Below are 27,680 nucleotides of genomic sequence, written 5' to 3'. Positions count from 1 at the left end.
TCTTTTACATTTTCTCTTCATGAATCCTACCATAAGTATAGAACAGCGCCAGTTACTTATTCGTTATTTTGTATCTTACGAGATAATATGCTGTATGCAAGCATTATCTGGTGGCGGAACTATGGACTACTCTAAACGTAAGTAGCATCGTAACATATACATATGTATAAATGACAGGTAACTGCATTTCGTGTGTGATATTACTGTGTTTCCTTATGTTAACATGTTCTTAACAAAAATATGTAACATATAAAGGTGTTTAAAGCGATACTACTATTTTTATAAAGTATTTACTCTAGATTTAATGAAAAGCATTTTGGAGACATGGAAGGTATTTATTATATACAATTCTTTCCATTGAATGGATACATATATTTCTATCTCACCAAAAGATGATTTAATTTAAAATTAAAATTTTATAATGTTTACAATGATTCTATGAACAATTATCATTTTATCATCATCATCAAATGTATTTTATTGTTGGATTGATTTCATGATTCTTCAAATGATATTGTAACATGCATTGTATTTTTTTGATTGATTTTATTATTCTTGACATTATTTTTTCATAATATTACTACTCTTTCATCTTAATGTTACTTTATCATTAGTGATATTATTGTCATTTTGTAATAATAGTCATTTTTTTCAGATACAATTACTATGACAATCTTACCAAAGAAAAATAAAGAAGTTAAGCTTTAAAAAATTCTGGTAAAAAATTAAATAAAAATCTGTCCAAATATGTATTTAAAAAACATTATTTAATAACGTCATAGTTAAGGTTACATAGCAAAGCTTGTTGTATTCTGTTAATATACATGCTGATTCATACATCAATTCTGATACTTTATTTATGATACTTTTATGAACTTTCAATGACATTCTATAACTCATCTGATTATGTGTGCGAAGCATATGCACTATGTTATTGATTAATTTAAAATAAAAGGTCTTTAAAAAAATGTAGATATTTAACATTTAAAAATGGGAAATGACATCAGAAATTTTGGCTTGCTTTTATATAAAAATTTAATAGTTAGGAAGAGACATTGGAAAACGACAATATTTTTACAATGTTTGGTACCTATTGCTTTATTTGTATTGATACAAGCTGCCAGAGATTTTAGTGTGCAACCACCTCATGTAATTAATGGAAGTACATATTATCCTATAGAAAATAAAAAACAGTTAATGGTAATAAACAAAGATTACACATTTTTATATTATGTACCAAAGAATACATATACAGAAAGTATTTTGCAAGATATAAGAATATGTTTGACACTCCCATATGAAAATGTAGTTGGTTTTTTAACTGAAGATGATATGATTAATGCTTATACAATATCACAAGCCAAATCTCGTAGTATGGAAGTATTAGGACTTGTGTTTGAACAATATAATACGACTGATATAAAGTACAAAATCAGACATTCTTTCAAAATTCCAAATATATTATTTCAAAATATGTTTGATCAACCTACATATGATGGAAGTACTATATATGTAAATGCCATACCATTTGTACCACTACAAATGTGTGTTGATGAAGCTTTGATAGATCGCACAGTATCACATTCTTCAATGGATTGGAAGGTATTACATGTGTATAATATTAAGTAATCAGGACTATCAATATCTTATATTATTTGTTCTATTCATTTTAGGTGTCAATACAAAGAATGCCTTATCCACCATATATTAAAATAAGTGAATCTGATACAATGTTAAGACTGGTGATATGTATGTTTGCAGTCATTGCTTTCTTAATTCCACTTTGTGTGGAAATAAACTATGCAACGAAGGAAAAGTACATTGGCGTAAATGTTCTGATGGCAATGAATGGGGTGAAAGAATATCAGAATTTATTAAGTTGGTTGGTCACTGGCATTGTATTCAGTATTTTTTACATAGTACCAATAATAATATTGTTTAAGAATACATTTTCTGGGAAAGTTGATCCATACCTGTATTATAGTAATACTTTCATATTTTGGCTAATACTTACAATACATGTAGGTCATTTAATATCATTTGGTATGCATATTGCTGCATATTTTTCAAAACGTAAGTTATTTTGGAAGAAGTATTAAATAAAAAAGAAAACAAGATGAAAAATAACTATAATATATAATGGATCATTTTTAGCGCGTTTTGTGATAACAGCATTAACAATTATTTATACTGCCTCTTTTTCACTACATGGAAATTTGATAAGGCAAGAAATCTTTTCAATAATACCATATTTGGGAATATTGTTCCCAAATATATTGCTATATAGATTCTTTGAAGAAGTAAATGGATATGAGACTCAATGTGTGTAAAATACTTTTAATATTTTTTTAATGCCTTGCAATTTTCTAAATATTAATTATGTGCATTAATTTTTAGTAACTGGTATTCAATGGTCAAACATGTTTGTTGTTGGAAACACGCAATATAATATTACTGGGTGTATTGGATTTATACTTATCTTCTCAATTATAGGTGCTTTCTTACATTTTATTCTTACTATATATATTAATGCCATACACCCAGGAAAATATGGAGTTCGTAAAGACCCACTTTACTTTTTGAAGGTAAATTTTTATTTTGTTACAATAATTAGAATTGTTCTTGAGATGCATTGAATATATGTATGATAACAATACATTTTTTTAGTATTTAAAGAAGAATAAAGTAACTTTTGATGATGATATAGAAGATTTTGATTATGGAAGCATAGACAATGAAAATTTTGAACCAGTTGTAAATGGTGTACTTACTCCTGGAATTCAAATTCGTAATCTTAAAAAAACATATAAAAGCATTTGTTTACGAAAATCAGTAAGTTTTCTAACTTATTAAATTTAATTGATAAATTATTATTATTGTCTATAATTAGATTGGATTAATAATAATTATTCTATAACAGAAAGTCCAAGCTTTAAAGGGAATTTCAATGGATTTATATAAAGGACAAATAACTGCTTTACTGGGACACAATGGCGCAGGGAAAACTACACTCATGTCTATTCTGACAGGTAAAAATTCACTTACTTTCGTATTGACTATGTTTATTTAATTTCTTTGAATCAATTATTTTATAATAGGTGTAATAAGTGCAACCGAAGGAAAAGTTCTTATAAATGGTCAAAACATAGTAAAAAACTTGCAATCTATTAGAAATGATTTGGGTTTATGCCCTCAAGAAAATATGGTTTTTCCTGATTTGAGTGTATTTGAGCAATTAGAATTTTTTGGTCTAGTAAGTATAGTTGAAATTAAGTAACATTGTAAGTGTAAAAAACAATTTTTAAAAACTGAAGAGTGTGTATGTGCGTTTTAGATGAAAGGTGCAAATAAAAAGAGGAAAGAAATCAAACAAAATATTAATGTCTTACTTGAGAAGTTAAAACTGCATGAAAAAAGAGATGTTCTCCCAAGCACGTTGTCTGGAGGACAAAAAAGGAGATTGTGTCTTGGGATGGCTCTTATTGGTGATGCTAGTACTATAATTTTAGATGAACCAACGTCGGGAATGGATCCTGAAACTAGAAGAGATATATGGGATATTATATTAAAAATAAGAGGGAAGAAAACGATTTTGATCAGTACACATAATATGGAAGAGGCTGACATACTTGGAGATCGAATTGCCATTGTACATGGAGGACGATTAAAATGTTATGGCACATCGATGTTTTTGAAGAAACAGTATGGCTACGGCCATATGGAAGTTACTTTGTCAACAAAATCATGGTGCAGTCCAGATAAAGTTATAAATCAATTTGATCCAAGGACGCAACAAATAAGCGTTGATAGTGAAAAGATTGTTTTAAGTGTACCGAACACTGAAACTTTACCGCAATCTTTGGATAAAGTTGAAGGCCAGAAAAGAAGTCTGGGAGTTACAGGGATTAGCGTATCACTCATCACATTGGAAGAAGTATTCTTAAAAGTAATTAAAAATGAGGACAACGGAAAACATTTGAACGAATTGTTCTGTCCTCCATCGCAAAAGGTAGAAGGATGGAGTTTATGTATGCAATCAATTTTAGCACTATATCACAAGAAATTGACGTACACTAAAAAAAATTTGAGTAACACATTATCAATATTGTTTTTGCCACTTTTGTCTGTCGTGTTAATGGGTTTAAGTTATGATACACCTACTGATCCAACAAATATATTTCCGTTAGAACTTAATATATATAGACATCCAAAAGTTCTGTATTCTTCCGAAAACGAAGCTACTGGCACGATGTACGCAAATTTAATCAAACATCTTGGTGGATTTGCCGAAGAGGCAGAACAAAATACAAGCGTTACAAAAGTCCTATTGGATAGGGCGGTTGAAAATATTGCAGAGTATCGTAATAATTATATTGTCTCTGCAGAATTTAATATTTCTGATGATGTCCTGTTTGCTAATGGTTTTTATTCTGGAATTGCAATTCATAGCGTGCCCATAACTATAAATTTATTATCAAATGCGCTAATCAAAGCTATGGCTGGCGATGAATATTCTATTCGTGTTTCAAGTCAGAAATTACCAAATGCTTTATCTGCAACATCACTATACATGATAAGTCTCGATTCTCTAACAAGAGCATTGGTCTTTTGTTCTTTCTTCTTTCCAACTGTTGCACTTTTCATCGTTCATCCTTTCCAGGAAATGGAAAGCAAAATAAAGCAACTCCAGAGAATGACTGGAATTAGCTCTTTTTCATACTGGCTTACTATGTTTACTTTCGATTTATTAGTTTTCACAGTATCCATATTTATTATCGTAATAGGATCTTATATTATGGATGTTATTTTGGATATGCGATTATACTACAAGATAGAAATATGTAAGATAATACAATATTAAGAATTATTACATGTGCTAAGAAGAATTAAATCTCATAATATTGTTGTTTTTTTTTTTTAGTGATAATGATATTATTGCTATTGCTTTTTGGCATAAATTCTTTATTTATATCGTATATCTTCAGTTTTATAAATAAATCGAGAAACACTATAGTAACTATTTTATCTGTTGTACCAATTGGATTGGGTAAGTTATACTGCACTATGGAATGGTAAAGAAATGAAAAATACAAAATGGGCAAGCTAATATTTTCTTTTTTTAATATTCTAGTTTTATTACAATATTTTCTTCAGGAAGTGTTAGATACTTTTCCGTCGTTGAAAGTTCTTTATTCTATCCAAAAAGGAATATTTTATCTGATGCCTCACATAAGCCTATTTAATGGTCAATTATCTTTCTTCATCGTAGCTCTGCAAAATGCGAGATGTCGTCGATTACCAAATCGACTGCAAGAGGTAGTTTGCATGGATATTCCGGATATTTGTTGTGGTACGAATGTATTAATTATTTTAATAAATTTTTAAATTTAATGATATGTAATATAATTGAAGTCTCTTTTAGGTTTAGACTGTGTGGATGGAGTATGCAAGGACCAGCTTCCTTACTTTTCTGATTATGATTCTGATTCGAAAATGAGTTTAAAAAATTGCATTATATACCTATCTCTCACTCCGTTAATGTATTTTGCTATACTTATTATTTTAGAGGAACGATTACCTCAGAAACTCTATACTAAAATATTCAGTCAAAATTTAAGAGATCCATGCAATATACAAGATGATCAAGTGAAAAAGGAAAAGCATGCAGTGGCAATAGAAATCAGAAGATTACAAAACCGTGGTATAGTATTTTACGAATATTTTTTTCAGAGAAATGGAGATGAGAAATTGAATGAAAATTTACACTATATCGATAGGTGCATCGAAGAAAATGAACGAGGAACCAACTAAAACAGTTCCTACTATCGAAAATAATTGCATAGAAAGCCCAAATAACAACGATAGCCTGTTCTTAGTTTATGAATTAAGTAAATATTACGGAAAGTTGATGGCAGTACAGGAAATTAGTTTCCGTGTGAAGCAACGAGAATGCTTTGGATTGCTTGGCGTTAATGGCGCTGGGAAGAGCACCACATTTAGAATGTTGACCGGTGAAGAAATACCAAACAGTGGAACTATGTACTTAGGAAAATCAGAAATTCATACTGATAAAAAAAACGTAATATATCATTTCTTTTGCATTTCTCCCAGTTTTGCTATTTTTACTATGTATTATATATGAATTTTTCATATAGTATCTTGCTCAAATGGGATATTGTCCACAAACTGATGCATTGCTCAATTCCTTGAATTCATTCGATCATTTGCGACTTTTTGCATTGCTTCGTGGTATTCCCAGAGCGAAAGTGGATTTAGAAGTTAACAAATGGATTAATAGACTTAGTAAGCCTTATATGCTGTTTGAATTTACTTCGAGTAATCATCGTGCAGATTTACAATTGTGTTTGTCATATTAGATTTAAATTCTTGTATGCATCAACCGAGCGGTACTTATAGCGGAGGGAATAAGCGACGATTGAACATTGCTATGGCACTTATTGGAAATCCAACTCTTGTTCTATTGGATGAACCAACTACGGGAGTGGATCCAGCAGCTAGAAGATCGCTCTGGAATATACTCCAGACCTGCCAAACAATGGGACAAGCTATTATACTCACTTCTCACAGGTACTTTATCCAACTCGATAATGCATGTTACTTAAAATTATTATATAACTATATTTGCATAAAAAAATATCCGTAATAGCATGGAAGAATGTGAAGCTTTGTGCAACAGACTAGTCATTATGGTGAAAGGTCAATTGGTTTGCATCGGTGCAAGTCAGGAATTGAAGCAACGATTCGGCGCTGGTTACGATATTCACGTTAAATTAAGTCCCAGCCGAACGGACGATGATGTCAGCAGTATAAAAAGTATTATAGAGTCTTCTCTAACGTGTGAACTGAGGGATGAGAATTTGGTAATAATTCTGAACTAATGTAGAAAATTTGTAAATGTATTTCTGTATGGTCTTCACTGATTTCATGTTCCAATTCGCAGGGGCTTATCGCGTATCATGTGAGTGATATTAGAACGACATGGGAGAAGATGTATAATACAATGAATGATCTAAAAGCGCAATATAGTTGTATCGATGATTACGCTGTTTTGTCAGCTACATTGGAACAACTTTTCATTCAGTTCGCTAGAGGAACTGAATTGACAAGAACGCCTACTGTGGATTCTACTACTCAAACCACTAATTTATAAATAGATATTTTAACAAGTCTTTCAGTTAAATAAATGTAAATGTATCTAATTCTTTTCTAATACATGGCGTTACGTTGTAGTTTGTGAATCTTAAATATATAGCAAATGTTAATTAAGTTATTTATTTCAAGATGTACGTTTGAATCACAAACGAATTTATTTTTCAAGACTTGTGCTGAAATTATTATAATTTATTCATTGCAATTATTGTAATTCGATATATAATATTTATTTATATCAATAAATAATACTTAAAAAGTCGAGTAAATATTATATTTCCAGTGAACAGGAGCCAATGACAACGTTGTCAAAAGGAAAGTGAAAAGTTCGAATAATAATATAGGAAAAAAAGAAAGAACATCGTAAATAAGGTTCTCACATTTTATATAAATAAGAAAGTTACATAAACGATATATTCTTATGTACATACGTCCGCCTTTAAATGATATTACTGTAATGGAACAAGATTGATCGTGTAATACGTAATGACTTGTGCGGTGTCGTCTAATAATGGTATCCGCCCGAGCTTGTTTGGTACGAGTTTGGACCCTGATAAGGTCCACCACCGCCGCCACCTCCTCGGCCGCCGCCACCACCACCACCTCCACCGCCTCCGTCTATTAATAAAAAAAAATCAAATTAATCAAAACAAATACACAAAATTATTTTAATAATTAAATTATCACGATCATCAAAAAGTACTTTCTTTCTAAATTTCTTACTTCAGATAGTTCTAACGTCTACTCAGAGATTCACTAAACAAGATATCATCGATGAAACTCACTGTATCCACCCCCTGAAGGATATCCGCCTCCGCCACCATTACCGCCACCGCCACCACCAGAAGTATCTTGATTTTCGCCTCTGGCCTCAGCCGCGAGTGCTAACTCGACGCCTCGTTGAATTTCTGGTGGAATTGGAGGTGGTGTTGGCAAATGTGCGCCTTGGGGATGGAAACCTTCTTCATCCGCGGTGTAGCTGATGCTATACTGTACACCATCAGGTCCGGTGTACGAGTATGATCCGCTCACCGCTTCCGCGTTACCTAGAAAAGCGAGACAACACGTGAATACTTGACGCAACAGGTGCTCGGCAGGATTGCACCACGTATCGAGTATTTTTGCGGCTTTCTAGCTTGTTAGAAATGATCATTGTTCGGTAATCACTCATCGCGAATTGAATTGGCCGAAATTAGGACATGTGATTACTTAGATACCTGTGGTTTTTCCGTACGATCTCTTGAGAATCTTCTTAACGTTTTACAACATCGAAGAACTTACAACTTCCATAAAGATGTCGAAATATTATCAATTTTGAAAATCTCTATTTTGCAAGTAAAATACTGGCGGTAGGTAAAGACCCGAGAACAAGTTAGATGGAAGTCACATTTTAGGAGTTACATTGCTATTGCGTTCATCGGTTCGGTTCCATTGTAAACGGAACGATTCGAGGCCGAGCACGATGATGGATAGGAATATTCATAACAGTGAGAAATGATAGCGACGAACCGCGAAGAAAAGGAACACGAGGGATATCGCTGTTGAGAAATAAGAATGGCCCTGATCTCACCTTGCTGGTGACCCGTTTCTTGCGCACTGATACCATTTCCTGTTTCGTAGCTGAATTGGTAGTTGCCATCACCGGCATTCTGATTGTTGAACGAGACGATAGGTATCTCTTGGCCTCCTCCAGGTCCTCCTCTTGGCCCACCACCGCCTCCACCGGCTAAAGCATAAATTCAAACAAATGTTCGAAAATATCACATAAGTAATTTAACTTGCGTAAAGTCTTTATCGTTATAAAAGTACCTGAATTGCCACAGACTTTGATCGACTCGAGTACCCTTTCTATGCAACTGACTTTTAAACAGCCCTGAGAAAGTTGATAATCGACCGGTCGTACATCGAATACAAAAAAAAAGCTAGCAAGAAGCTAACCAGAATTTTAAGTGATTCGAACAGAACACATCTCCTGTTCTGCCGCGTATAATCGACTTTTTATCGATCACTGTATCCGTGCAATCCACCGGGTTGCGCCATATCGCAAGGTGAAATCTGCGAACGCACTCGAAATTAATTCGTAACTGAATGGAGCCTAATTACTTGGTCGGTCGCGACAACGCGTTGTACTAAAGGAGACACACACGAGATGCTCTGGTGTTCTTATTTTCGCAATCCAGAGAGAATTCTCACCGTCAAATCATACGTAGATTCGAGAGCGTTGTTACCGAGACCGTGCTGGTGTGTCTTCATTAAAGGAGCGCCTCGGGGGATAAAGTGATTAGACGTTTCGCGTTGTACCGCGATTTTCACTTTTCTTTCGTCCCCGTGACACGAGCCCCGGTTTCACGACATACTTTACATATTTTGATGCAACTCCGACCAACCAACTGTCTCTCATAGCGCGCGATTTCTCTCTCTTCTTGGTTCCCTACCTTTTCTAATGTATGTCTGATGTAACGTGACACAACTGTTCCACGATAATCCAAGTGATTTTCTCTACGCGCGTGTTACCGAAACGAACTATGATAAACGTTTCGGTGATTCCTTCTGTGATTGAGTAATTTGTTATGTCTAACTTTTTCTCCGGGTACAACAAGTTTTTCTCCGCGAGTTTTATGGCCATAATGATTTTAATGATGTGTGAAATGTTTGCACTGACGAGATGTAATAGTCTTAGTCGGGACTAACGAGAAAAAAAAAAAAACAATATATAGCACCAGGGTACGTGTTGAACGAGTACTCTGGTTAAGTACATGTTTTCTCTTGGTTGCGTAATGCGCCAGAACAAAAAGTTGTACTCCTACATAGATCAATGATGAGACACGAGAAAGAAGAAAATAAGAGAACTCGAAAGCTTCGAGCTTCTTACTTATGCAAAGTAAAAATTTTTATAACAAATAACAGTAGGGTACTTACTGCTTATATGCTTTGTATTATTATTTCGATGATTTCATATGATCAAACATGGTATTGACTCAATGACTGTAATTGCAATATCTTTTCGCAAAAGGCATGGAATCATTATTATTGCCTTTCACTCGGTAACCTGATATTAGGATTAGATAATAAAAAGTTACGGCGATGATTTAATTCGAAAAGTCATCTATAAGGAGGCGATGATGTTTTCAATAAAACTTAATATCATCATGTAAAAGGACATTAAATCCTTACATGGGATACTAACTATGTTATTACAGTATTATAAGCTGCAATTTAGTCGCAGTATTCGCGCAAAGTACGGTAATTCATTATGGGAAGATCAATAATTCTGTCCGCTTTATCGAAAAGCATCTTTGAAGTATTGAACAGAGAAAACTACGATAATTGGCAAACATCCGGAAGGACGTATTCGAAAACTATATGCAAACAAATTAAAGATTGTTGCAATTGATTATTATATCATATCATATCCAAGAACCGATTGTACGATACGCTCGATTCCACTGGATTTAATTATTCCATATTAATTAATATGGATTTATTATCGCGTATTGTTATCAAATATTATCAAATATTCGATCTATTCTTGAATGCTCTACTAAAGTTTATGTTATTATTTCTACATAATATTTCTATCTTTTGCACGTTATAAGTTGGAAAATAAAATGAAGAAATAATACTTACGTCCTCCGTAGGCACCTCCGCCTCCACCACCAAACGCACCACTACCTCCGCCGCCACCAAAAGCGCCACCTCCTCCGCCACCACCGCCATATGCTCCTGGTGCACCAGGTCCACCCGGTCCACCCGGTCCACCCGGTCCACCTGGTCCGCCTGGTCCACCTGGTCTACCAGGTCCTCCAGGACCACCTGGACCACCATGGCCACGATTCGGAGCTTGTATTAATCCTGCGCCTCCTGCGGTGCCTGCATTGCCCGGAGGAAGGTAAGTATTGTCTAGTCGGGCGGCGTGACACGTACCGACGATGGCCAACAACGCGACAGCGAGCTGTTAAAATAGTAGTCAATAACTTCAACCGTTGGAGGTACCATGCAAGTCAATTCTTTAGAATACTTGAAACGTTTGCAAAATTATTTTAGAATCGGAATAAAATATGATTTTCTCGTAGGTAATGTCACTGAAAAGATTTCCTAAGCACACTATGTCTTATTTCACCGACTCTAATCGATATTAAAAGGGAATCGTACGAATGAAATTATACATTAGCCTTTTCCTTCTTAATATTGAAAAGAATTACGTAAAGAGATGTATATAGGTAAAATTTATCGAATAGATCGCTAATTCACGCTCGACATCACTGACTCACGACTTGGAGAATCGAGAACCGGAAGCGGAGCGTTCGAAGGTGTCACCTAGCGCGGGAGAAAATAGACGAATGCGACTCGTACCGATCTCATCTCGCCGATGTACCGTTCGATTTGTATGAAAAGCGAACCTCCCCGATGATACCGGTCGCACAATGGAACGTTCTATCGCCAAACGATGGCAATAATTGGTCTGTGCAGATTCAGGTCGAAGCAACCGCGCTTATATAGCGATCCGAGGCTGGAGGATCGTCTTCCTCCCACCCAAGAGGAAGACTCTCAGAAACAGCATCGACTCTGGTGAACACCCGGTGCCGCGTCCCTCGGCGAAGTTCGCGAACTCGGTTAACGAATGAGCGACGGAGAAAGAGTTGTAGGATGCACGAAGAGTAGAAGGAAACCGAGGGAGAAGGCGGATCAAGATGAGCCTCGGTGAGAGATGTGGGATGAGGGGTGATTGCGCAAGCCAGGTGATACAGATCGGCGGGCATCTCTCGTCGGACCTGAAGGTCGGCTAATCGGGTCGACATGAAAGTGAACCGAGATTGGTATGTATAAGATGTATAGGCAAGCGAAGGGACGGACGACGTGGCTAGTAAAAAAAGAAAGATTATATACCACGAGGTGGTACACTATGGTTAGTAAAAGACAATCGTTTAAACGAAAGAAAGACGAAAAGTGGTGGTGTTCGATGAAGATGACCGTGGCGATGTTTCTTGTGCCACAGATTGCGAAGTCCAACTACAATTTAAGATGCGTGAGTTCTCTCTTTGTAATTATATCGGTCATTTCGTATTCGACGTTGCTCGGTGAACACGGGGTCGCGCGACGTCATCATCATCATCCACGATAGACGGGATGGCTTATAGAGAGCAACGCATGGTCTGCAACGGCGCGCGATCATTGCGCAACTTGGTGCGTTGCGCATCAACCGTACCGATGGTACGTAATTTTATATAGATGTGCGAGCGTGTACATACACGAAAGGCCGCTCCAAATCGTTTCTAGTGTTACCGATCGGCACGTAACTTTCCGCTTAACGATTCCCCTCGGGTCACCGTACTCACGTTCTGAGGCAGACGCCTCGACGTGATCGCTTCCCAATAACCATCTTTTACCTCTCTCGTCTACGGCGCGACGCTTCGATTTTGCCTCGGAGCGGACCAGCGTGAACAGTTTAGTTCCTTATTCAGACTTCAGACTATTCACTTTTACCGGGTCAATTTGCAGTGACGTATGTGCGCGGAGATCGGTTTAGTCTTTGCCAGGGAGAGATTTTTGGTTTCTTCACGAACAGCAGCTGCGATTAACCCCTCAGTGACCTGTTGTGCTGTCTGTATACTTCATTATCGAATGGTCCCTTTGATCTTTCTCACGAACGATAGATCAACGATGTATTTTATCGCTTTTATACGAAGTTACTTTCAGAGCTTATAATTACAAAGCTTTCCCTAGACAGTCTTCATTACCGCAGTATAGAAACGCTAATTGATGTTGCGTTATTGGTGAGAAACGTGTATTAGTGGATATGATTGCTACTCGTGAGAATGTGTTCATCTCTCTGCGTACACCGCGCAATGCAGCGTAAGAGGGAAGAAAATCGCGCGAAAGAAAAAATTCGTTTGTACATGGAACTGAAACTGAGACACGCGCGAATTTGCAAAGTAATTCCAATCTAGAGAGCGAATGGGAGAATCGATTAGGAGTAGTCGACTCTGTAGATTGCATGCTTCCGATACAATCGCTTTGACATAGTGTCGAATATGTACTCTACTACACGTGTATCGCCTAAGGGTGAGTGAAATGTCTTGCATAATCGGTCGTACTTTCTTCCTATGATGCTTATAATAAACGTTTGTGAAAGAAAGTTCCTGAATCGATGAGGTAATCCATCTCACTCCCCCAACGAGTTATCTCAGAATGCTCTTCGTAGTTATGTAAACTCTTTAATTTCTAAAATCGATTTATAGTCCCGTGGCTTTCACGGACTTGCTTTGATGGTTCGACAACGCGATTGGCACTGCGGCATAAGTAAACTCAGTTGTTCGGAAAACTATAAATCACGCCGCTCTTTCCCATGCATTTCTCATCCATTTGTTCAGCTTTTGCTCCACTAGCTTTACCATCTCGAATTAAGTTTCTCAGGAAATTTCGCACGAAGAAGACCCAGTGACCCTATTCGTGTTGTGTTTAGTTGACTACTAAATTCTTCAAATTCGCTTCAGGCAAGTAACTGGCATGCCCGACACTTGGATGAACGTTAATACGCTTATCTATCGATCGCTGGTAACAAATTCGATCCGTGGAACATCGGATCTTTCAGATCTGATCGGATGAAAAAAGATACCGGTAATCGAGCAGAAACGTTGGACAGAATACAGAAATCAGAGTGATTCGATGATCGATAGGATTGGTAGATTGCTAGTCATTCGAATTACCTGATGCAGGGGTGCGGCTCGCGCAAAAAACGGGGCAATCGTGAGCCAGGGTCTCGATAATAGGATACCACGAACGTTCGAGACAATGTATACCTGGGCACGGAAAGACTAGAATGCTTTCTAAACGGATCGAGTCACCGAACACACCGATACGCTTTGAGAAGACCCAGCCCTTTGGCGCGCTATCCGCGCATTCATCTATCTTGCTGCTCGTGTTATGCCAGAGGTGAGGTTCATCGGCGAAACGCTTCATCGAGAACTGCACTCCAACAGTGGGCGCTGTCGCCAAAAAAGGATTGTGCATGAGAAGACGGGATCCTAGTCAAGTAATAAGCGATCTAATGTTGCATCGTTTTCCAATACACCTGATCTTCCCGGTAAAAGCCGAATATGGTGCTACTGAGTTATACTTTGTAGGAGAAACAAAAGATTTTTAACCTTTCCCTTATTGTTGCGCTTGTATCTTTTTTTAGGGAAAGGGTTGACCTTATTGTCATTCTGTCTTGTCTAGTGAGAATATCGGAACCTTTGTCTCGTTGGAACATCCATCAACATCTATCTATTTGAGATTTCAATGTACACTGCGCAACAGAAATATCACTGTTTGTTCATCTGGAGAGGTTGCAGTTTAATGGATTAAGAAACGTACAGGTTTGATAGATTGGCTAATTGCAGTTATGCACACAGTGTGGTATATGCATGTGTAAAGAGAAACAATTTCGTGCCCCAGTGGCACGATGCTATTCCCGTAATCAGAATAATCAGACGACAATTCCAATCAACTTTCTCCTCGGTACGAATTCTAAGAGAATAAGACACGAACGCGAATTGCGGAAGCGGCTCACACGTCGTTATTGAATAATGATCTCGAATAGGAGGGATTGCACGCATAATGCCTCCCTCCTATCGACTCCTGAGCCTTGCTTTGTTACAATCTCGCTATATAGGTGATGATACCATTTCGAAAGAGCCACGCCACAGAGGTCGACGGAGGAAGGAAATATTTGCGGTTTAGATAGTTCTGGTACTTTGTGACGCAACCACGTGGGTGATATAGCGATGATAACAGGGAGGATGACAAAGTAGATGAATACACGTTCGTCGCGTCCGAACTATTTTCTTGCAATTCTATGCAGCAGCCTGACGCAATTGACGGATGATTCTTGCGTATTGGAATTCTTAAAATACGTGCTAGTACTTTCATCCGGGATACCGAGCGCATCATCGTGATGATAATCGTTTCGCGTTTGCTGCAACATATAAAATTTAAACATTTCTCCATCTGCCTAACTGCCTCCGGGCTACGACCAAGACGAACGATTTAATTGACCAGAATGAGGATAGTAAAAGGAACGAGAGAACAAAGGGACGTTGGTAAAGCCATCTTTTGTTATAGAACGCCACGGATGAAATCCTGTTCCATGGAATTTGAAAACGTATCGCGATCTTTCTCGATCTTTCTCGATCGCGATCGATGTGATCGAGACTGGTCGAGAAGATGCCGTTTTCTCGATTTAAGAGGGTCGGTCGTCTCCGGAGTGAGCGAGTGAATGGGTGCCCACGGTAGCGCTCTGAGCCTTCTCTCCGTGAGCTGGCTCACGGCTACGGGGAAAGAAAATATAGTTCAGGCCGGTTGCATAATGGAGCGGAGGCGCATCACATCGGTTCGACTCAATGCGAGCTACTTTGAGAATCTGCGGTAACAGCGAACGTCTCTTCTTCCAACGTCAACGTTGACCTTTGAAGTTGAAGATATAGCGGAACGGTTGTAACACCGATATTCTCTGAAGGTAGGGGTGCAGTCATGTAACGAAGCTGAAAACCATTAGCCCCAAGCTATAGAGCTAGATGATCCAATTTCTAGCCTGGTAGTTTGTATATCGACACCCGGACTCACGACCTGTTCGCCTTGGAAGCTAAGGAATATAAGAGCAAGCCCTTCGAACCACTAGCTCAGAACGATGCGCGACTGTGTCGTCGAAGCATCCGAACTTATTGTAAATTTCGGTTCTATCGGTTAGTATCATGCTTCTTACATGGCAAGTTTAGGATCTGAGTCTGACTTGCGGTTATATTGAGTCTGAAATATCAGATATAATTGTTTTTATATTTTTAACAAATGAAAAAGAATGAATGTTGTTATTTTAGTTAGCCGAGTATATCAGTGTACATCTTTGTAAATCGAAAATAACAATTCTGTCGTGACATACCACTTGGTAGATTTCACTAGTAAGGAAGACATGCTAATTAAAGTTGACGTTAGATCTAATTAATACTAATATAGGTGATTAGGATACTCGAGTAACATACGTGTTTAATTTGAGAGGAATGTTAATTAGATCTAAGTAAGTTATTGCGAGACTCGTCGCAGCATCTGTTTTAATTGTTAGTTACTTATATCTGCTTATACATACATGTATGTATATTTTCAACTCTGTCCTTATTAGTTATAGACTTTTACCATTCCTAGAGCTTGTTTTGTTCGTATGAAATAGTTTTCACTTTAGTTGAGTAACTTCTAGATTAATTATTGGTTACTAAAATTGATTCCTGGAACATTATAACATGTTATATCTTTAGTAGTATAGTTAATAGAAATATTATATTTATAGTAATAGTATATTTAATAAGTAATATTTAAACAGAAAAATATTACACGCAGTTTAATATTAACTGTAATACCCTATCCAGTAATTGTTTCATTATTTTATACCTTTTTCTTTTGAAAGAAATACTTTTTCTTCTAAATTTCAATATCAGTAATTACATACACAAACATATTGATTGGTAACGAGATGTTGGTACATTCAAGTGAAGATGATTTCAAGCACAAAACTGCCATCTATACGTAGCGTTTCGAACTACTTCAAAGTTCTCGACATACTTTTGAACGATTTGAATTATTTCCAACAGTTCCAAGAGACGTGAAAGTACTGGTCCGTACTCTATAGAATGAAAGAACCGTTATATTCAGCTTTCGGTGAAGTGTTCAGTTACTGAAATTCGAAGATTCCGTAATTATACACAATTCGATCGAGAATGGCGGAGGATCAGGAACAGGGACATCCGAACAATGTTTTCTTATTTCGACTAGCTATTTTAAACAGTTTGAAACGCATCGCAGAATCAGTGAGGTAAGTAAATTATTTCGGATAAGAAAGATATAACTTTAGTTAATTTAGACACATAGACAGGTAATATTTGTTACGATTTATATAGAATACATTGTTTACAATATTATATTTATGAAAGGATCTAATGTTTAGAGGTTATGCAGCCTTTCATAGCTTGGGGTTCGCGGTTCTTTTATATATATACACATATAGACGCATGCGCCTTCAATTAATATTCAAACAAATCTCTACTGTATTTATCAATATCTCTTTGTAGATTTTTTTATAATAATAAGTTATACACGTTCGCAATATTTTTTTCAATAACATTGCATAATATGTACATTGGTTATTGCATAAATAACTCGACTGTGATAATACAAATATTCAAACAATGTAGCGTGAAACGATATTTAAGCTCGTGAATATATTCTTAAAAATGAAGCTAAGAAATAAATGACATGTTCTGATAAATAATATTTATGTATTGAGCTAAAATAAATGAAGCACGGAATATTTGCATGGTATAAAACCGGGATAGGCTAGATTGTCATTGAATTTCAGGTTATGTTTTTCTCATATACGTTTGTACGATAACAGTACTGCCAACGTAAGTGTGTCAAGTACGAACTGCGGTCAAGAATGCTTCTTTAATTAAGAAAGCCAAAGGGAACACATAACCAGCGAGAGCAGATCAGGACGTTGTTGTATATAATATGTTTTAGAGAGCTTGATGTTTCATTTATCAACGGTAAAGGAAGGAGGGAAGAGGTGATGGAGGGAAAGGGGGGATCGTCAATGACCCAAACGAGCGATGGTGTTACTCGATGTCATTGGCCTCTCTGGACGTCGCATGTTAATTCTCGGTGTTCACGTGGCCTAACTATTGTCCATTGCTGTTTGACGGTTCTATGAGCGAGACGGGTCGATTTTTGAAATTGGTTTCCTTCGGTTCCCGCTTCTTAGAATCTGCCGCTCTTTGAAACTCAACACACCAGTTGACCTTCGAAGAATTCCACGAAGTGTTCGAGGAAACAAAGGGTCCCTGGTCCCTCCCTGATGTGGTCACCATCGTTCGGCTCTATCATTCGTACAGTACGTGTCGTGGGGATCGTACGGGTACCTCTGCCTGTCCGTTATTTTCACGTTGGAATGAATCAGTGACGAACGTGTTCTTTGTACAATTACATTCTTCGTCGTTTTAGTTTATTTCTATCGTTTATATAATTTTTTTTTAACGATTGCGTAATTCTCTCTTTACGATATAAAAATTTACGATAACATTTTTTCTCGATGACCTCATAGAAGCGAAGAGAAGATCAATTGTGATGAAATCGAGATTCGACGATGGAGGAACATGCCACGAAGCGTATTCAATTAGGTCAGGACTAATGCAAATATGTAGTATTGACATCAAATTGCACCCGTCCCGGCCTGATTGAGTGCGCGTAAATCACCGGAAGAATCGAAGATGTTGTTTTTATGTTAGTAATTTCTGCACTTTTCATAGGAAATGTAATTTACAATATATTTAAAATATGTTACGTCATTCTAAAAATCATATGTTAATTGTAAATTTCCCTGAAGATTAGTTTATAGATGTATTGGATTTTTCTTAAAATTATATTGTATTAAATGTTAATAAAGATAAACCATGCAGTTTTTGCATTTTCATAATTATGTGAAAAAAATTTCTCATTAATCATCACATTAATACATGAAAAAATTCCGGAAATTGTGCAACGATTACGGGTCAGTATTGTATGCTTGGACTATAATACTATAAAACTGGATTGGCTCGTCCGAATACTGGTTCTCCCCCATTCAATCGCGCGAGCCTTTGTGGACGGTAAACAAAGAAAAATTTGATCCCAGCGATAGTAGAACCTCTACATGCACGCAACGATCATTGAACGTACTCATTCACGTTTATTTAGCCAGGTGTTGGTATAAAAGGAATATTACTCGCCCGAGTTGTTGTACATGCAACGCGTGTTCATATTTTATTTGTTATATTCCGATCTCACGTTAATTAAATCAATCATGAAATAAAATGCGAAAATATGAACAAGATGTATTGTCGGTTACGTTACATATAGTTAGTATTACATAGTTTCTATGTATGTGTAACTACAATTATGTTAAGCGAGTCTAACAAATAGTCATTAACATTCATAAGAAAATATAATAAAGTTAAACAAAATAAAATTTGCATTCTCTTTCAACTGGATTTTCATGAAAATATTTAAATCTTTTAAAAATCTTTCAGCGAGGATGCTTTCGTGGATGCTCTTACGATTCTTACAATTCTCAAGACAAAGCCGAGTATTGGGCAAAAGTTGCATAAAGCAATGTGTTCGGAGCTTCTCGATAAAATGAATGGCGATTTAGATGATATATTAAACGAAGGATCCTTGCGGGAAGGATTGGAAAAAGTTGCGAAATTATCGGACGCAAATTCTTCCGTGATCGAAGGTACTTGGTAAGCTAGGATTCTTAGCGATATCTGACCGTTAATTTATTATTAATGATTAATCATTAACATGTTTTGTTTTAGGAGACCACCGGGTAATGTATCCTTACATTTACGTTCACTAGATGCACAGAAAATTAAAGAAGAAAGCGAATTGTTGGAAAAACAAGTAAATGAGATGGAAGAAGAAAACGCAATTTTAATGAAAAGGATTGCAGAAAAGAGATCAAATGTAGTGGCCATGAATGACGGCATGATACAATCTTTAAATAAGTCAGTAAATGTGATGGATTCGTTAAAAAAAAGAAAGGAATGGTTAGAAAAATGTTTCGTACTATTAGATCAGTAATGATAATAAAATAGTATTACAAATATTACACAAAGGATATTCTGAGATATGAACAAGGAAGAATGTATATATATATATATATTTTATAACTTGTACAGAATTTATTTTAATTAGAATTTTTTTATTTGGTAAGTCTGGGATCAGTTAGGATCATATTTACTCTATCATTTAAATCTGGCGTTATCTGAAATCTTTTCAATTTTCGTATGAGCGCCTTATTTTTCTTCTGTAAATAAAAATATATATGAAAATTCGATCGAACATATTGATAAAATATATTTATATAAAGAATACCTCTTGAATTTTAATCATTTTTTTCACTGCCATTATCTTTTTATTATTTTCGTCTGCTGCTTTGTTTAATTCTTCTAATTCTCTTCTCAAATTATCTCTCTGCAATGTTAATGAATCGATTTTCTGTTGAATAGTCTCATTGTTTGTCTTCTCAATACATTTTAAATAATTACAATGAACTTCCTTTAATTCTTCCTCTAAGTCATTGTATCTTCTCTTCACATTTTCCAATACATATGTCCCCTTATGTTTCAATTGATTCACATTATATATTTCTATCTCGGTAGTTGCACATTCTTTTTGGCATTCTAATAATTCTGATTCAGCATCGTCTATCTCCTTGTACATTCGGTATAATTGATCTGAAATCCAGCTTTCTTGAATTTCACAATATTGCAATACCACTTACAAGTAGTGGATTATTTATCAGTTTCGTAATTTATCGCATTAAAAGATATCGCAAATTGAACAAAATAGAGACAGAAACACGAATTTGTATTACCGAATGATAATAATTGATCAATATTATGATTGTTACAGTCCATCTTTTCAGTAGCGTGTCTAGCAACTTATAATTTAAACGGTTTTGTAATATGGCGGCGTGCCGCCAAAGCATTCCCGCGTAAACCAATGTTATATCTTGATTGGTCGAAACGGTCCAATAGAAAACGTCCTTGTTGCCGGCAACTTAACGAAACGCTCGACAGATGGCGAGAGCATTAGCTCAGTCTTCGCTACGCACCCGCTGTTCGCCATTGTATCGTGATTGCTGTTAAGTTTCGTGTTTGTGAGTGAGAATTCATCCGGTTTATCGAATTCTGGAGTTCTTCTACGCATTGGGTAAGTCAGAAATCTTACGATGGTGTAATGCTATTTCATTCGTGCTGTAATTTTCATATGCTTTTCACGATTATGCGAGCAAAGCGTGATTCGTCTTCGAGGGACGACGTATACATTTTTTTGGGGGTTAGTTTCTGACCCTCGCGCGTCAGCCCTCTTCCGTACGCGTGGTCAAGTCGTAGGATAATCGTTCAAACCTTATTCGAATTCGCAATTTATAACAATTTCAGGAAGAAAACCATTTAGAGTATTAATTAAACCATTGAGGTTATATATCGAATATGATAACGAATTCGATGTCTTTCAACGATAATCCTATGCCGTAGAATTTTTAGACGCTTTGAATGGACAGCTAAGTCAATAATTTCGGCCATGCGACCAGGCGTGTAAAATGTCGTTAGAATTTTGTATCTTACAGAAACGTAAACGCGCGGATATCATGCGGTGTTTGTATACCGGTTTTTATTCGATTAGTTTTTCTACATTCCAGCGTCATATAATGACAAGTCAACCGGATGAAACGAAGCAACTGAGCATCAATATTTCTACGAACGTTATCTCGCTTGATAAGAATACAAACTTTACGTATCGTACTTGCTACTTTGCGCAATACATGTAGCGTTATATTACTTCCAACGCTTAAACGGATACACGTATTTTTTATTGATATTATTTTTAAATGATTTGCTATTATTTATTGTGTAACTTGAAACTGGAAGCATAATTTTATAGTATTCGAATCAACGATTCTTTGTTATCTAACTCGTTATTCAACGCAGGGCGTAGTAATATACGGAAAAAAATATTCCATAACGAATGACACAATTGCTTTTTGCGTATCACGTGTTTACTTGCATAATACTTTCCGGAAATATTTTGCGTTATCGTTAGGTAATATGCGAATCGTGATTTTACGAACGCGATAATGGTTCGAAGTACAAGCGAACGATCGATTTATTGTGTAAAATTTTGGCATGCGGAATTAAAATCGCTTTTACGTTGTTTTTGCGACGAAACATACTCCCTCTGTGAACCAGGAACGATGTTATCCGGTGAGAGCGGGGATTAACGTTTTTGTGTATGATAAATGTGGCTCTCTTAAGTTGTAATGACACGATTAGCATTTCGATTTAATCGAGAATCTGTTAGATGAAAATTTATTGGGTCGATGTCGAATCGCGCTTATACGCAGCTGTATTCGAGAAATATTTATGCGACGATATATGTACTGCTGGACTCTAAAAGTAGATGGCGCCATGCTAAATCAAAATTAACAGCAAGTAAGGGCTGGTTAATATATACACTTTATTCATTTTTGCGAGTGTTTCATATTATTCGCCCTTCCACTACGTAAACAGTTTGTATTAGAATTTTATTGCCGATAAGGTTTGAAAATTTCTAGATGTTAATTGCAAAGGCAAAGCTCTTCTTTATCGATTACGATACTCTGATTCACGATGAGTGATTAATACATGCTTTGTTTCATCAAATGCAAAATTATTTTCATTTCTATTAGTCCCGTCATCGATTAATCATCTCAGTATCACTTCATTCATCGATTATATTACTTTAATCATATTTTAATCATCAAAAGAATTATATCGAGTTATACGATAAAAATATTTGATAATTTAAGCTAAGAACGAGCTCGACATTAACTTCTATATTTGAGTCATTTGAATTGAATTTCATCTATTAATAAGGTTCATAAAATAATTATCAGGGATTCGATGCAGCCAATTTCCTTAATACTACCAGCTCGTTATCGAACAATCCCACGTGCATTCACGATTTCCTTGCCCTTCACTGGCGTATCTTCTGATCGTTCCACCGTGAACTTCGGCTTTAATGCCTATTATTTTCTTACGACGCTAACCGCTTCTGACAGTTGTTTGCCAGGTTCCGCAATTAATTTGCCGATTACATTGTCGAGTATTCGATCGTACTATTATATTCGATTCATGCGCACGCGTGCCTTTGTAGTTTGCTAGTTAATTCAGATCCATCAATCGTGACGCTTTTGGATAGAAAATTTCCTTGAATGAGACAAATTCTATCTTTCACAAATTGTATAAGTCTTTTTAAGGTATTGATAATATACAAATTCAAAGAAACTGTAAGGTTTAGAGAACAACTCTGCTGCGCTTAGTTAATTAGTTAATCAGGTGACCCCTTAGCTAGAAACTTTAACGATCCCGATACTAGTAGAAGCGGAATCAGTCCTAGCTAGATCGATTTCATCCTTGTGAATCTAAATACGATGTAATTTATTCGTAACGAAAATAAAACGATATCGTCAAAGATATAAGGTGTATAAATAAAGAAATTGTTATATTCAAGAGATGGAGAATCTAAGTATATACCAGGGTTATCCTGTCACCGTTCCATGTCGATGATCTATTCCCAAAATCTCAGACGATCCCTCTATCTATAAACGACCCTCATAACGCTCCGCTGATCTACTTTTTCCTTCAACCCTTCCATCCTTCTACTCCGTCGTCTTCACTTTCTCTCCTCTTCTTCTGTTCTCTTCTCGTTTTCTCATTCCACTCGAACACTTTCTCCGAGTCACGAATGGTAACGGTGTTTGTACCCTTCCTGTGTTCGACTATATATATACATATAGCGGGGCATCATTCATAATTTGAGAATCGAGCGCGATACCGAACGTTCCATGGGAAATTGCCAGGAAGGTTCCAAGGGAAACGCGAACCCCTGATTGGCCGGTGCGTGGTGGGAGTGTAGGAGCAAGCTAGTTTGGGCTAGGTCAAGCCGAGTTAGGTCGCGTTCAGGTAGGGACATCCTTCGCGAACGGGTGGTGGACGGCTGGGGGTGGATTTCTACCGGTGGGGTTCGACACAATGGCACAACAAACCGTTGCCCTGGTAACTGGTCGTTCGAGGTTGCCATCACAAAACTTTCCAACTTGTGACTGCAAACATTAATGCTGGCACACGCGTTATCGAGAGAGAAAACCGACGAGGCGCGGAGGTGGCCGCGTGAGTTCACACGCACGCCCATCGTCACGCGAGCACGCGTGCTCGCGACACGCACCGCGGTGTGTCCCCGCGCGGAAAACAATGAGAAAGGGAGAAGAGGATGCCCGTGGTCAACCCCCGTGCACCACCCTGTTTCATTATTTTCGGTGGTTCCCGCCCTCTTACTTTTTAATGCACGCCTATTTGGTAACCCTATGGTGTAATCGTGGTGTAAATTACCTCATGCGCGGCGAATCGTGTACGGTCTGTTCCTCTCGGGGGTTTCGATTCGTTGTTTCGGATGATTGAGATGTTGTAGCAATCCTTTGTCTATTTCTGTCAAACTCGAATCGGCATATCCGAATTGTTTAATTTGAAGATTCCGATTTTTAAACGTTCGAGTTCTCGCGATGTCTTTACGTCTCCTATCTCACTCTGTTTTTCGCCAAACTGTTCTCGTTATTGATCTCGTTCAAAACGTAGTCACTACGTCATCCGGCACACTGATGTAATTACAGACGAACTGACCGAGCCTTTTGTCCATTATGATTAATCGTCCGAGTACTTTTGCATCTTCATTATCGTACCGCGATAGATTTAAAGACCATCAATTTGAATAGTCGTACACACGCGCCAATTCGGGCCAATTAATTTTATCGTCGATGAAATTCGTATTCGGGTTCGGTATAAATCGATGAGAATTTATCCGCAAAAGATAGGCCCCGCGCTTTCGATTAATTTGATCCGACGTTGGAGACACGAATCGAAGTAATCGCGTGAACACGGGTCGATAGCGTGGTCTGGCGAATTAATTGTCTCGATTAATCGCATAAAAGAGCATAATTGCATAAAACTCGAGCTACTTTGACCTCGATACGATTTTTACCTGTTATCGCCATGCTGCTTATGTATTTTCCAACGCGACTCGTTCCTTTTTAACCGCGAAACTTGGTTTGGATATCGGCTATGGATGACAGAATGGTTCGATGGAAATTATAAAAGATTTGCCGCCGAATCAAACCATTGATCGATTGACAAAATTGAACGATACAAACGCGTAAAGCTCTTTCTTTTTTCTGGCCGATATTCGTAGTAAATTTTTTGGATTTAAGATTTATCGCGACGTTTGGCAACGGTGCTCCAGGGTGAGATAAAATAAATTATTCTCGCATTCTCTTTCCATTTTTTTGTTGTTCGTTACAAAGGCACCATCGAGCAATTTATTTCTTTGTTTGCTTTTTTTCGTGGCCACGTTTAAATGAAATATTTCAATTCGCCTGTGGCTGTGCATACAGTGTATGCGGTTGCCTGTGTCGATTAATGTCACTTCGATATCACTATATATTTTCAACGTTACAACGTTACAAAGGAGTCTAAAGTACACTCGTATATTTCATGTTGGTTCAGATTCGAATCTATTTTTCGAAACGCCAATTTTTAACCACTTTTATATCCTTTCGAAACTTCCCAGGAACGACTTTCGATCTAAATTAACTTTCTGCCTCGTACTTGCCGTTCGTAAAAATTTCCAGGCTTTGTATCTGTTGTAAAATATTTAACAATTTTTCTTTTTTTTACGAATTCTTTGATGTTTTCCATCTTTCACGTTCGATCAGCCTATGGCGATGATCTTGGCGAAATAAAAGAACCAACGAGAGAAGAAAATTGAAATTCCATTATTCGACAACGTAGTCGTCTGGTGGAAAAGAATTTTTCTGTAGAGTGGAAGCTCGTGCGAGGATACGCGAACGACTCGTTCGCAAAAATATGTCATCGATTCGCTGACTTTCGTGGCGTTCCAGTTAGCCACGTGGTTCGAGGAAAACACTTGACCAGGTGAAGTGAAACTCGCGCGCGCGTTAAACCGCGTAAATGACACACATCCGCGCTCTAATGGGAAATATCCAGCTGGATGTTTTATACTGATAAGGCATTGAAACGATTAGTCGTCTGTCTGTTTCGTTCCTTCGCTTTAAAAATTTCAGCTCGTCTCCGTAAAATAATCGGCGCAAAATAAAATTTTTGAATTATAGAGATATATTAAATGATCTTCTATTAAATGATCTTTACAGATGTTTTACATTATGGAAATGATCGATTCCCATAAATCATTTGCGTTATAAAAATTATCGTTCCAGAAGTCTGTTTTATTTAATTGGAAATATTTATTAGTTAAATACATTTTGCTAAATTCGATTAATCAGTCGATTCGGTAATTGTTGTTTCGCGCTGTAATTTTTAGTACTTGCCAATTTTTTGTCGCTGCATCGCTGATGTTTCAATAAATATTTCAATTTTCATGGCGTTTTTGGCGTGTCACAAAAGCGTGCAAGAGTTTTACGGTCAGCTGCTTAGTCGAATTGCGTTGAGCTGAATCGAATTGTATCTCATCGATCCGCGGACAGCCAATTTGTTTGGCGAGAATTCATGCCGATCGTTGTTTTGTAACCGGCTAAAAGCAATTGAGAGAGGATAAAAGCTCTGAACATTACGATTGTGCGAATACATACGTGTATGTGTATTTTTTTCCATATAGTATGATAGTAGAAATGGCAAGCGTTATGTAACCGGATGTTCCTACGGAATTACGTTATTCAAAGCTTTATCTATCGACTTAGTGAAACGAAATCTGGATACGATTCAGATGATTGGAATTTTGTAACGTTCTTAACCAATTTGCATCGATTATGGAATTTTCGGAGAACCTGGTATAATTAGGAAATGCGTATCTCTTTCCAACTCCCCCTGCAGCCCTAGAATTTCAGTTTCAACGTTGTTGTCATTTTAATAAACGAAGAGGCTTTAAACAAATAGGTCGTAAAATTTTATAGATGACATTACGTATGTTAATAACAAACCTTTGATATTTTTTGAAGTATAAATAATCTTTCAAAATAGAAAAGTACATACTATGGTTAATGATTAGATTGAAAATTATTCAAATAATAACACAGGCTTAACTTGGTTCTTCCTAGCGAGAACAAAGTTCATTGGACTATTTGTGCGAAATTTTCTCGCCTTTCCTCTTCATCTTTCAATCAATACGTACGAAAAAAGAAACCCCATGTGTCACTGACAGAACTGGGAACTTCTCACGGGGGAAAAAGTTGTTTTGGAGTCGCGCCAAAGGCAACAAATCATAGGATCTATTTTTATATCCAGAGATCGCCTTGAAGAGAGAAAGAGAGGAAGAATGTAGATTTACTAAAGAAACCGGATGAGATCAAACGGTAGGAGAAATTCACGAATATGCAATTAAAGCGTATCAACACATTGATTTTCATAAGCTGTCGAGCAAAAATATATTATCAAGTGCTACAGGTGATTTTCGTTCCATTAACGATGCGCGTCCTCGATCGGATTTAAATTATTCAGTGGTACGGGTTGTGTAAAACGTTATCGCATCCTAGCAATTTTACCGAGAATATTGTCGCTTAGAATGTCAATTGCAATTTAGTTTCGTAAGCCGACCGTGATAAAGACGGCACGATTGTTCACTGGAGGGTGGCGGAGACTCGATCGACTTGTGCTTTTTCTAAAGAAATTTTATTCCAAACACGCACATTAGTAACGCTACCGTGATTACCGAGTAAAAAGTTTGTATAAGAATTGCTCGACGCTATATTAAAATTTAAAACGTAATTCAACCAAGTATCCAAGTACTGGTCAAACGTCATTAGCTGAACTAATTACGATACATGTTAGCGTAGAAAAATCTCTCTCGGTACATTGCATTTCTACCTAAACGATTCTGAT

At 36.8% G+C, this 27,680-nt stretch overlaps 5 protein-coding genes across 10 annotated transcripts in view; 3 read left to right on the top strand and 2 right to left on the bottom strand.

The window, feature by feature from the left end:
* The first annotated feature begins 10 nt into the window (after positions 1-10).
* LOC132905961 (phospholipid-transporting ATPase ABCA1-like) lies at positions 11-7,872 on the top strand. Of its 2 annotated transcripts, none has more exons than XM_060957734.1 (17): positions 11-137; positions 656-1,602; positions 1,674-2,073; positions 2,155-2,322; positions 2,398-2,585; positions 2,668-2,832; positions 2,921-3,029; positions 3,099-3,253; positions 3,335-4,841; positions 4,922-5,047; positions 5,132-5,350; positions 5,423-5,701; positions 5,778-6,079; positions 6,156-6,303; positions 6,378-6,588; positions 6,668-6,881; positions 6,962-7,872. In XM_060957734.1, the coding sequence occupies exons 2-17, from the start codon at positions 991-993 to the stop codon at positions 7,169-7,171; spliced, it is 5,013 nt and encodes a 1,670-aa protein (XP_060813717.1). In that variant the 5' UTR covers positions 11-137; positions 656-990; the 3' UTR covers positions 7,172-7,872. The 2 variants fall into 2 exon arrangements, with proteins under 2 accessions (XP_060813717.1, XP_060813716.1); XM_060957733.1 differs by lacking the exon at positions 11-137 and adding an exon at positions 173-331.
* LOC132905973 (pupal cuticle protein 20-like) lies at positions 7,676-11,615 on the bottom strand. The gene is made up of 5 exons (XM_060957774.1): positions 11,524-11,615; positions 10,798-11,122; positions 8,741-8,896; positions 7,956-8,216; positions 7,676-7,788 (listed from the first exon to the last, which is right to left on the bottom strand). The coding sequence occupies exons 1-5, from the start codon at positions 11,530-11,532 to the stop codon at positions 7,676-7,678; spliced, it is 864 nt and encodes a 287-aa protein (XP_060813757.1). The 5' UTR covers positions 11,533-11,615.
* A 1,712-nt stretch (positions 11,616-13,327) lies between these two features.
* On the top strand, positions 13,328-20,105 carry LOC132905970 (uncharacterized). Its single transcript, XM_060957771.1, has 4 exons — positions 13,328-15,893; positions 16,791-17,011; positions 19,260-19,472; positions 19,548-20,105. Exons 2-4 carry the CDS (start codon positions 16,917-16,919, stop codon positions 19,810-19,812), a joined length of 573 nt encoding a protein of 190 aa, XP_060813754.1. The 5' UTR covers positions 13,328-15,893; positions 16,791-16,916; the 3' UTR covers positions 19,813-20,105.
* On the bottom strand, positions 19,934-20,809 carry LOC132906110 (uncharacterized). Its single transcript, XM_060957978.1, has 3 exons — positions 20,609-20,809; positions 20,107-20,468; positions 19,934-20,038 (listed from the first exon to the last, which is right to left on the bottom strand). The coding sequence occupies exons 1-3, from the start codon at positions 20,649-20,651 to the stop codon at positions 19,934-19,936; spliced, it is 510 nt and encodes a 169-aa protein (XP_060813961.1). The 5' UTR covers positions 20,652-20,809.
* Positions 20,810-20,835: 26 nt separating this feature from the next.
* LOC132905968 (heterogeneous nuclear ribonucleoprotein K) overlaps positions 20,836-27,680 on the top strand; it is a 92,916-nt gene continuing 86,071 nt past the window's right edge. For 3 of the 5 annotated variants that reach the window (XM_060957764.1, XM_060957767.1, XM_060957760.1), the window contains exon 1: positions 20,840-20,946. The gene's annotated coding sequence lies outside the window, so the exon portion shown is untranslated. Of the gene's footprint in view, positions 20,947-27,680 lie in introns of all 5 variants that reach the window. The other 2 variants (XM_060957765.1, XM_060957761.1) reach the window with 1 other exon arrangement.

This window comes from Bombus pascuorum, chromosome 4 (assembly GCF_905332965.1).
Source record: "Bombus pascuorum chromosome 4, iyBomPasc1.1, whole genome shotgun sequence".
Lineage (NCBI taxonomy): Eukaryota > Metazoa > Arthropoda > Insecta > Hymenoptera > Apidae > Bombus > Bombus pascuorum.
Note: the sequence above shows the minus strand (reverse complement) of the source record. Positions and strands in the feature narration are given on the sequence as shown.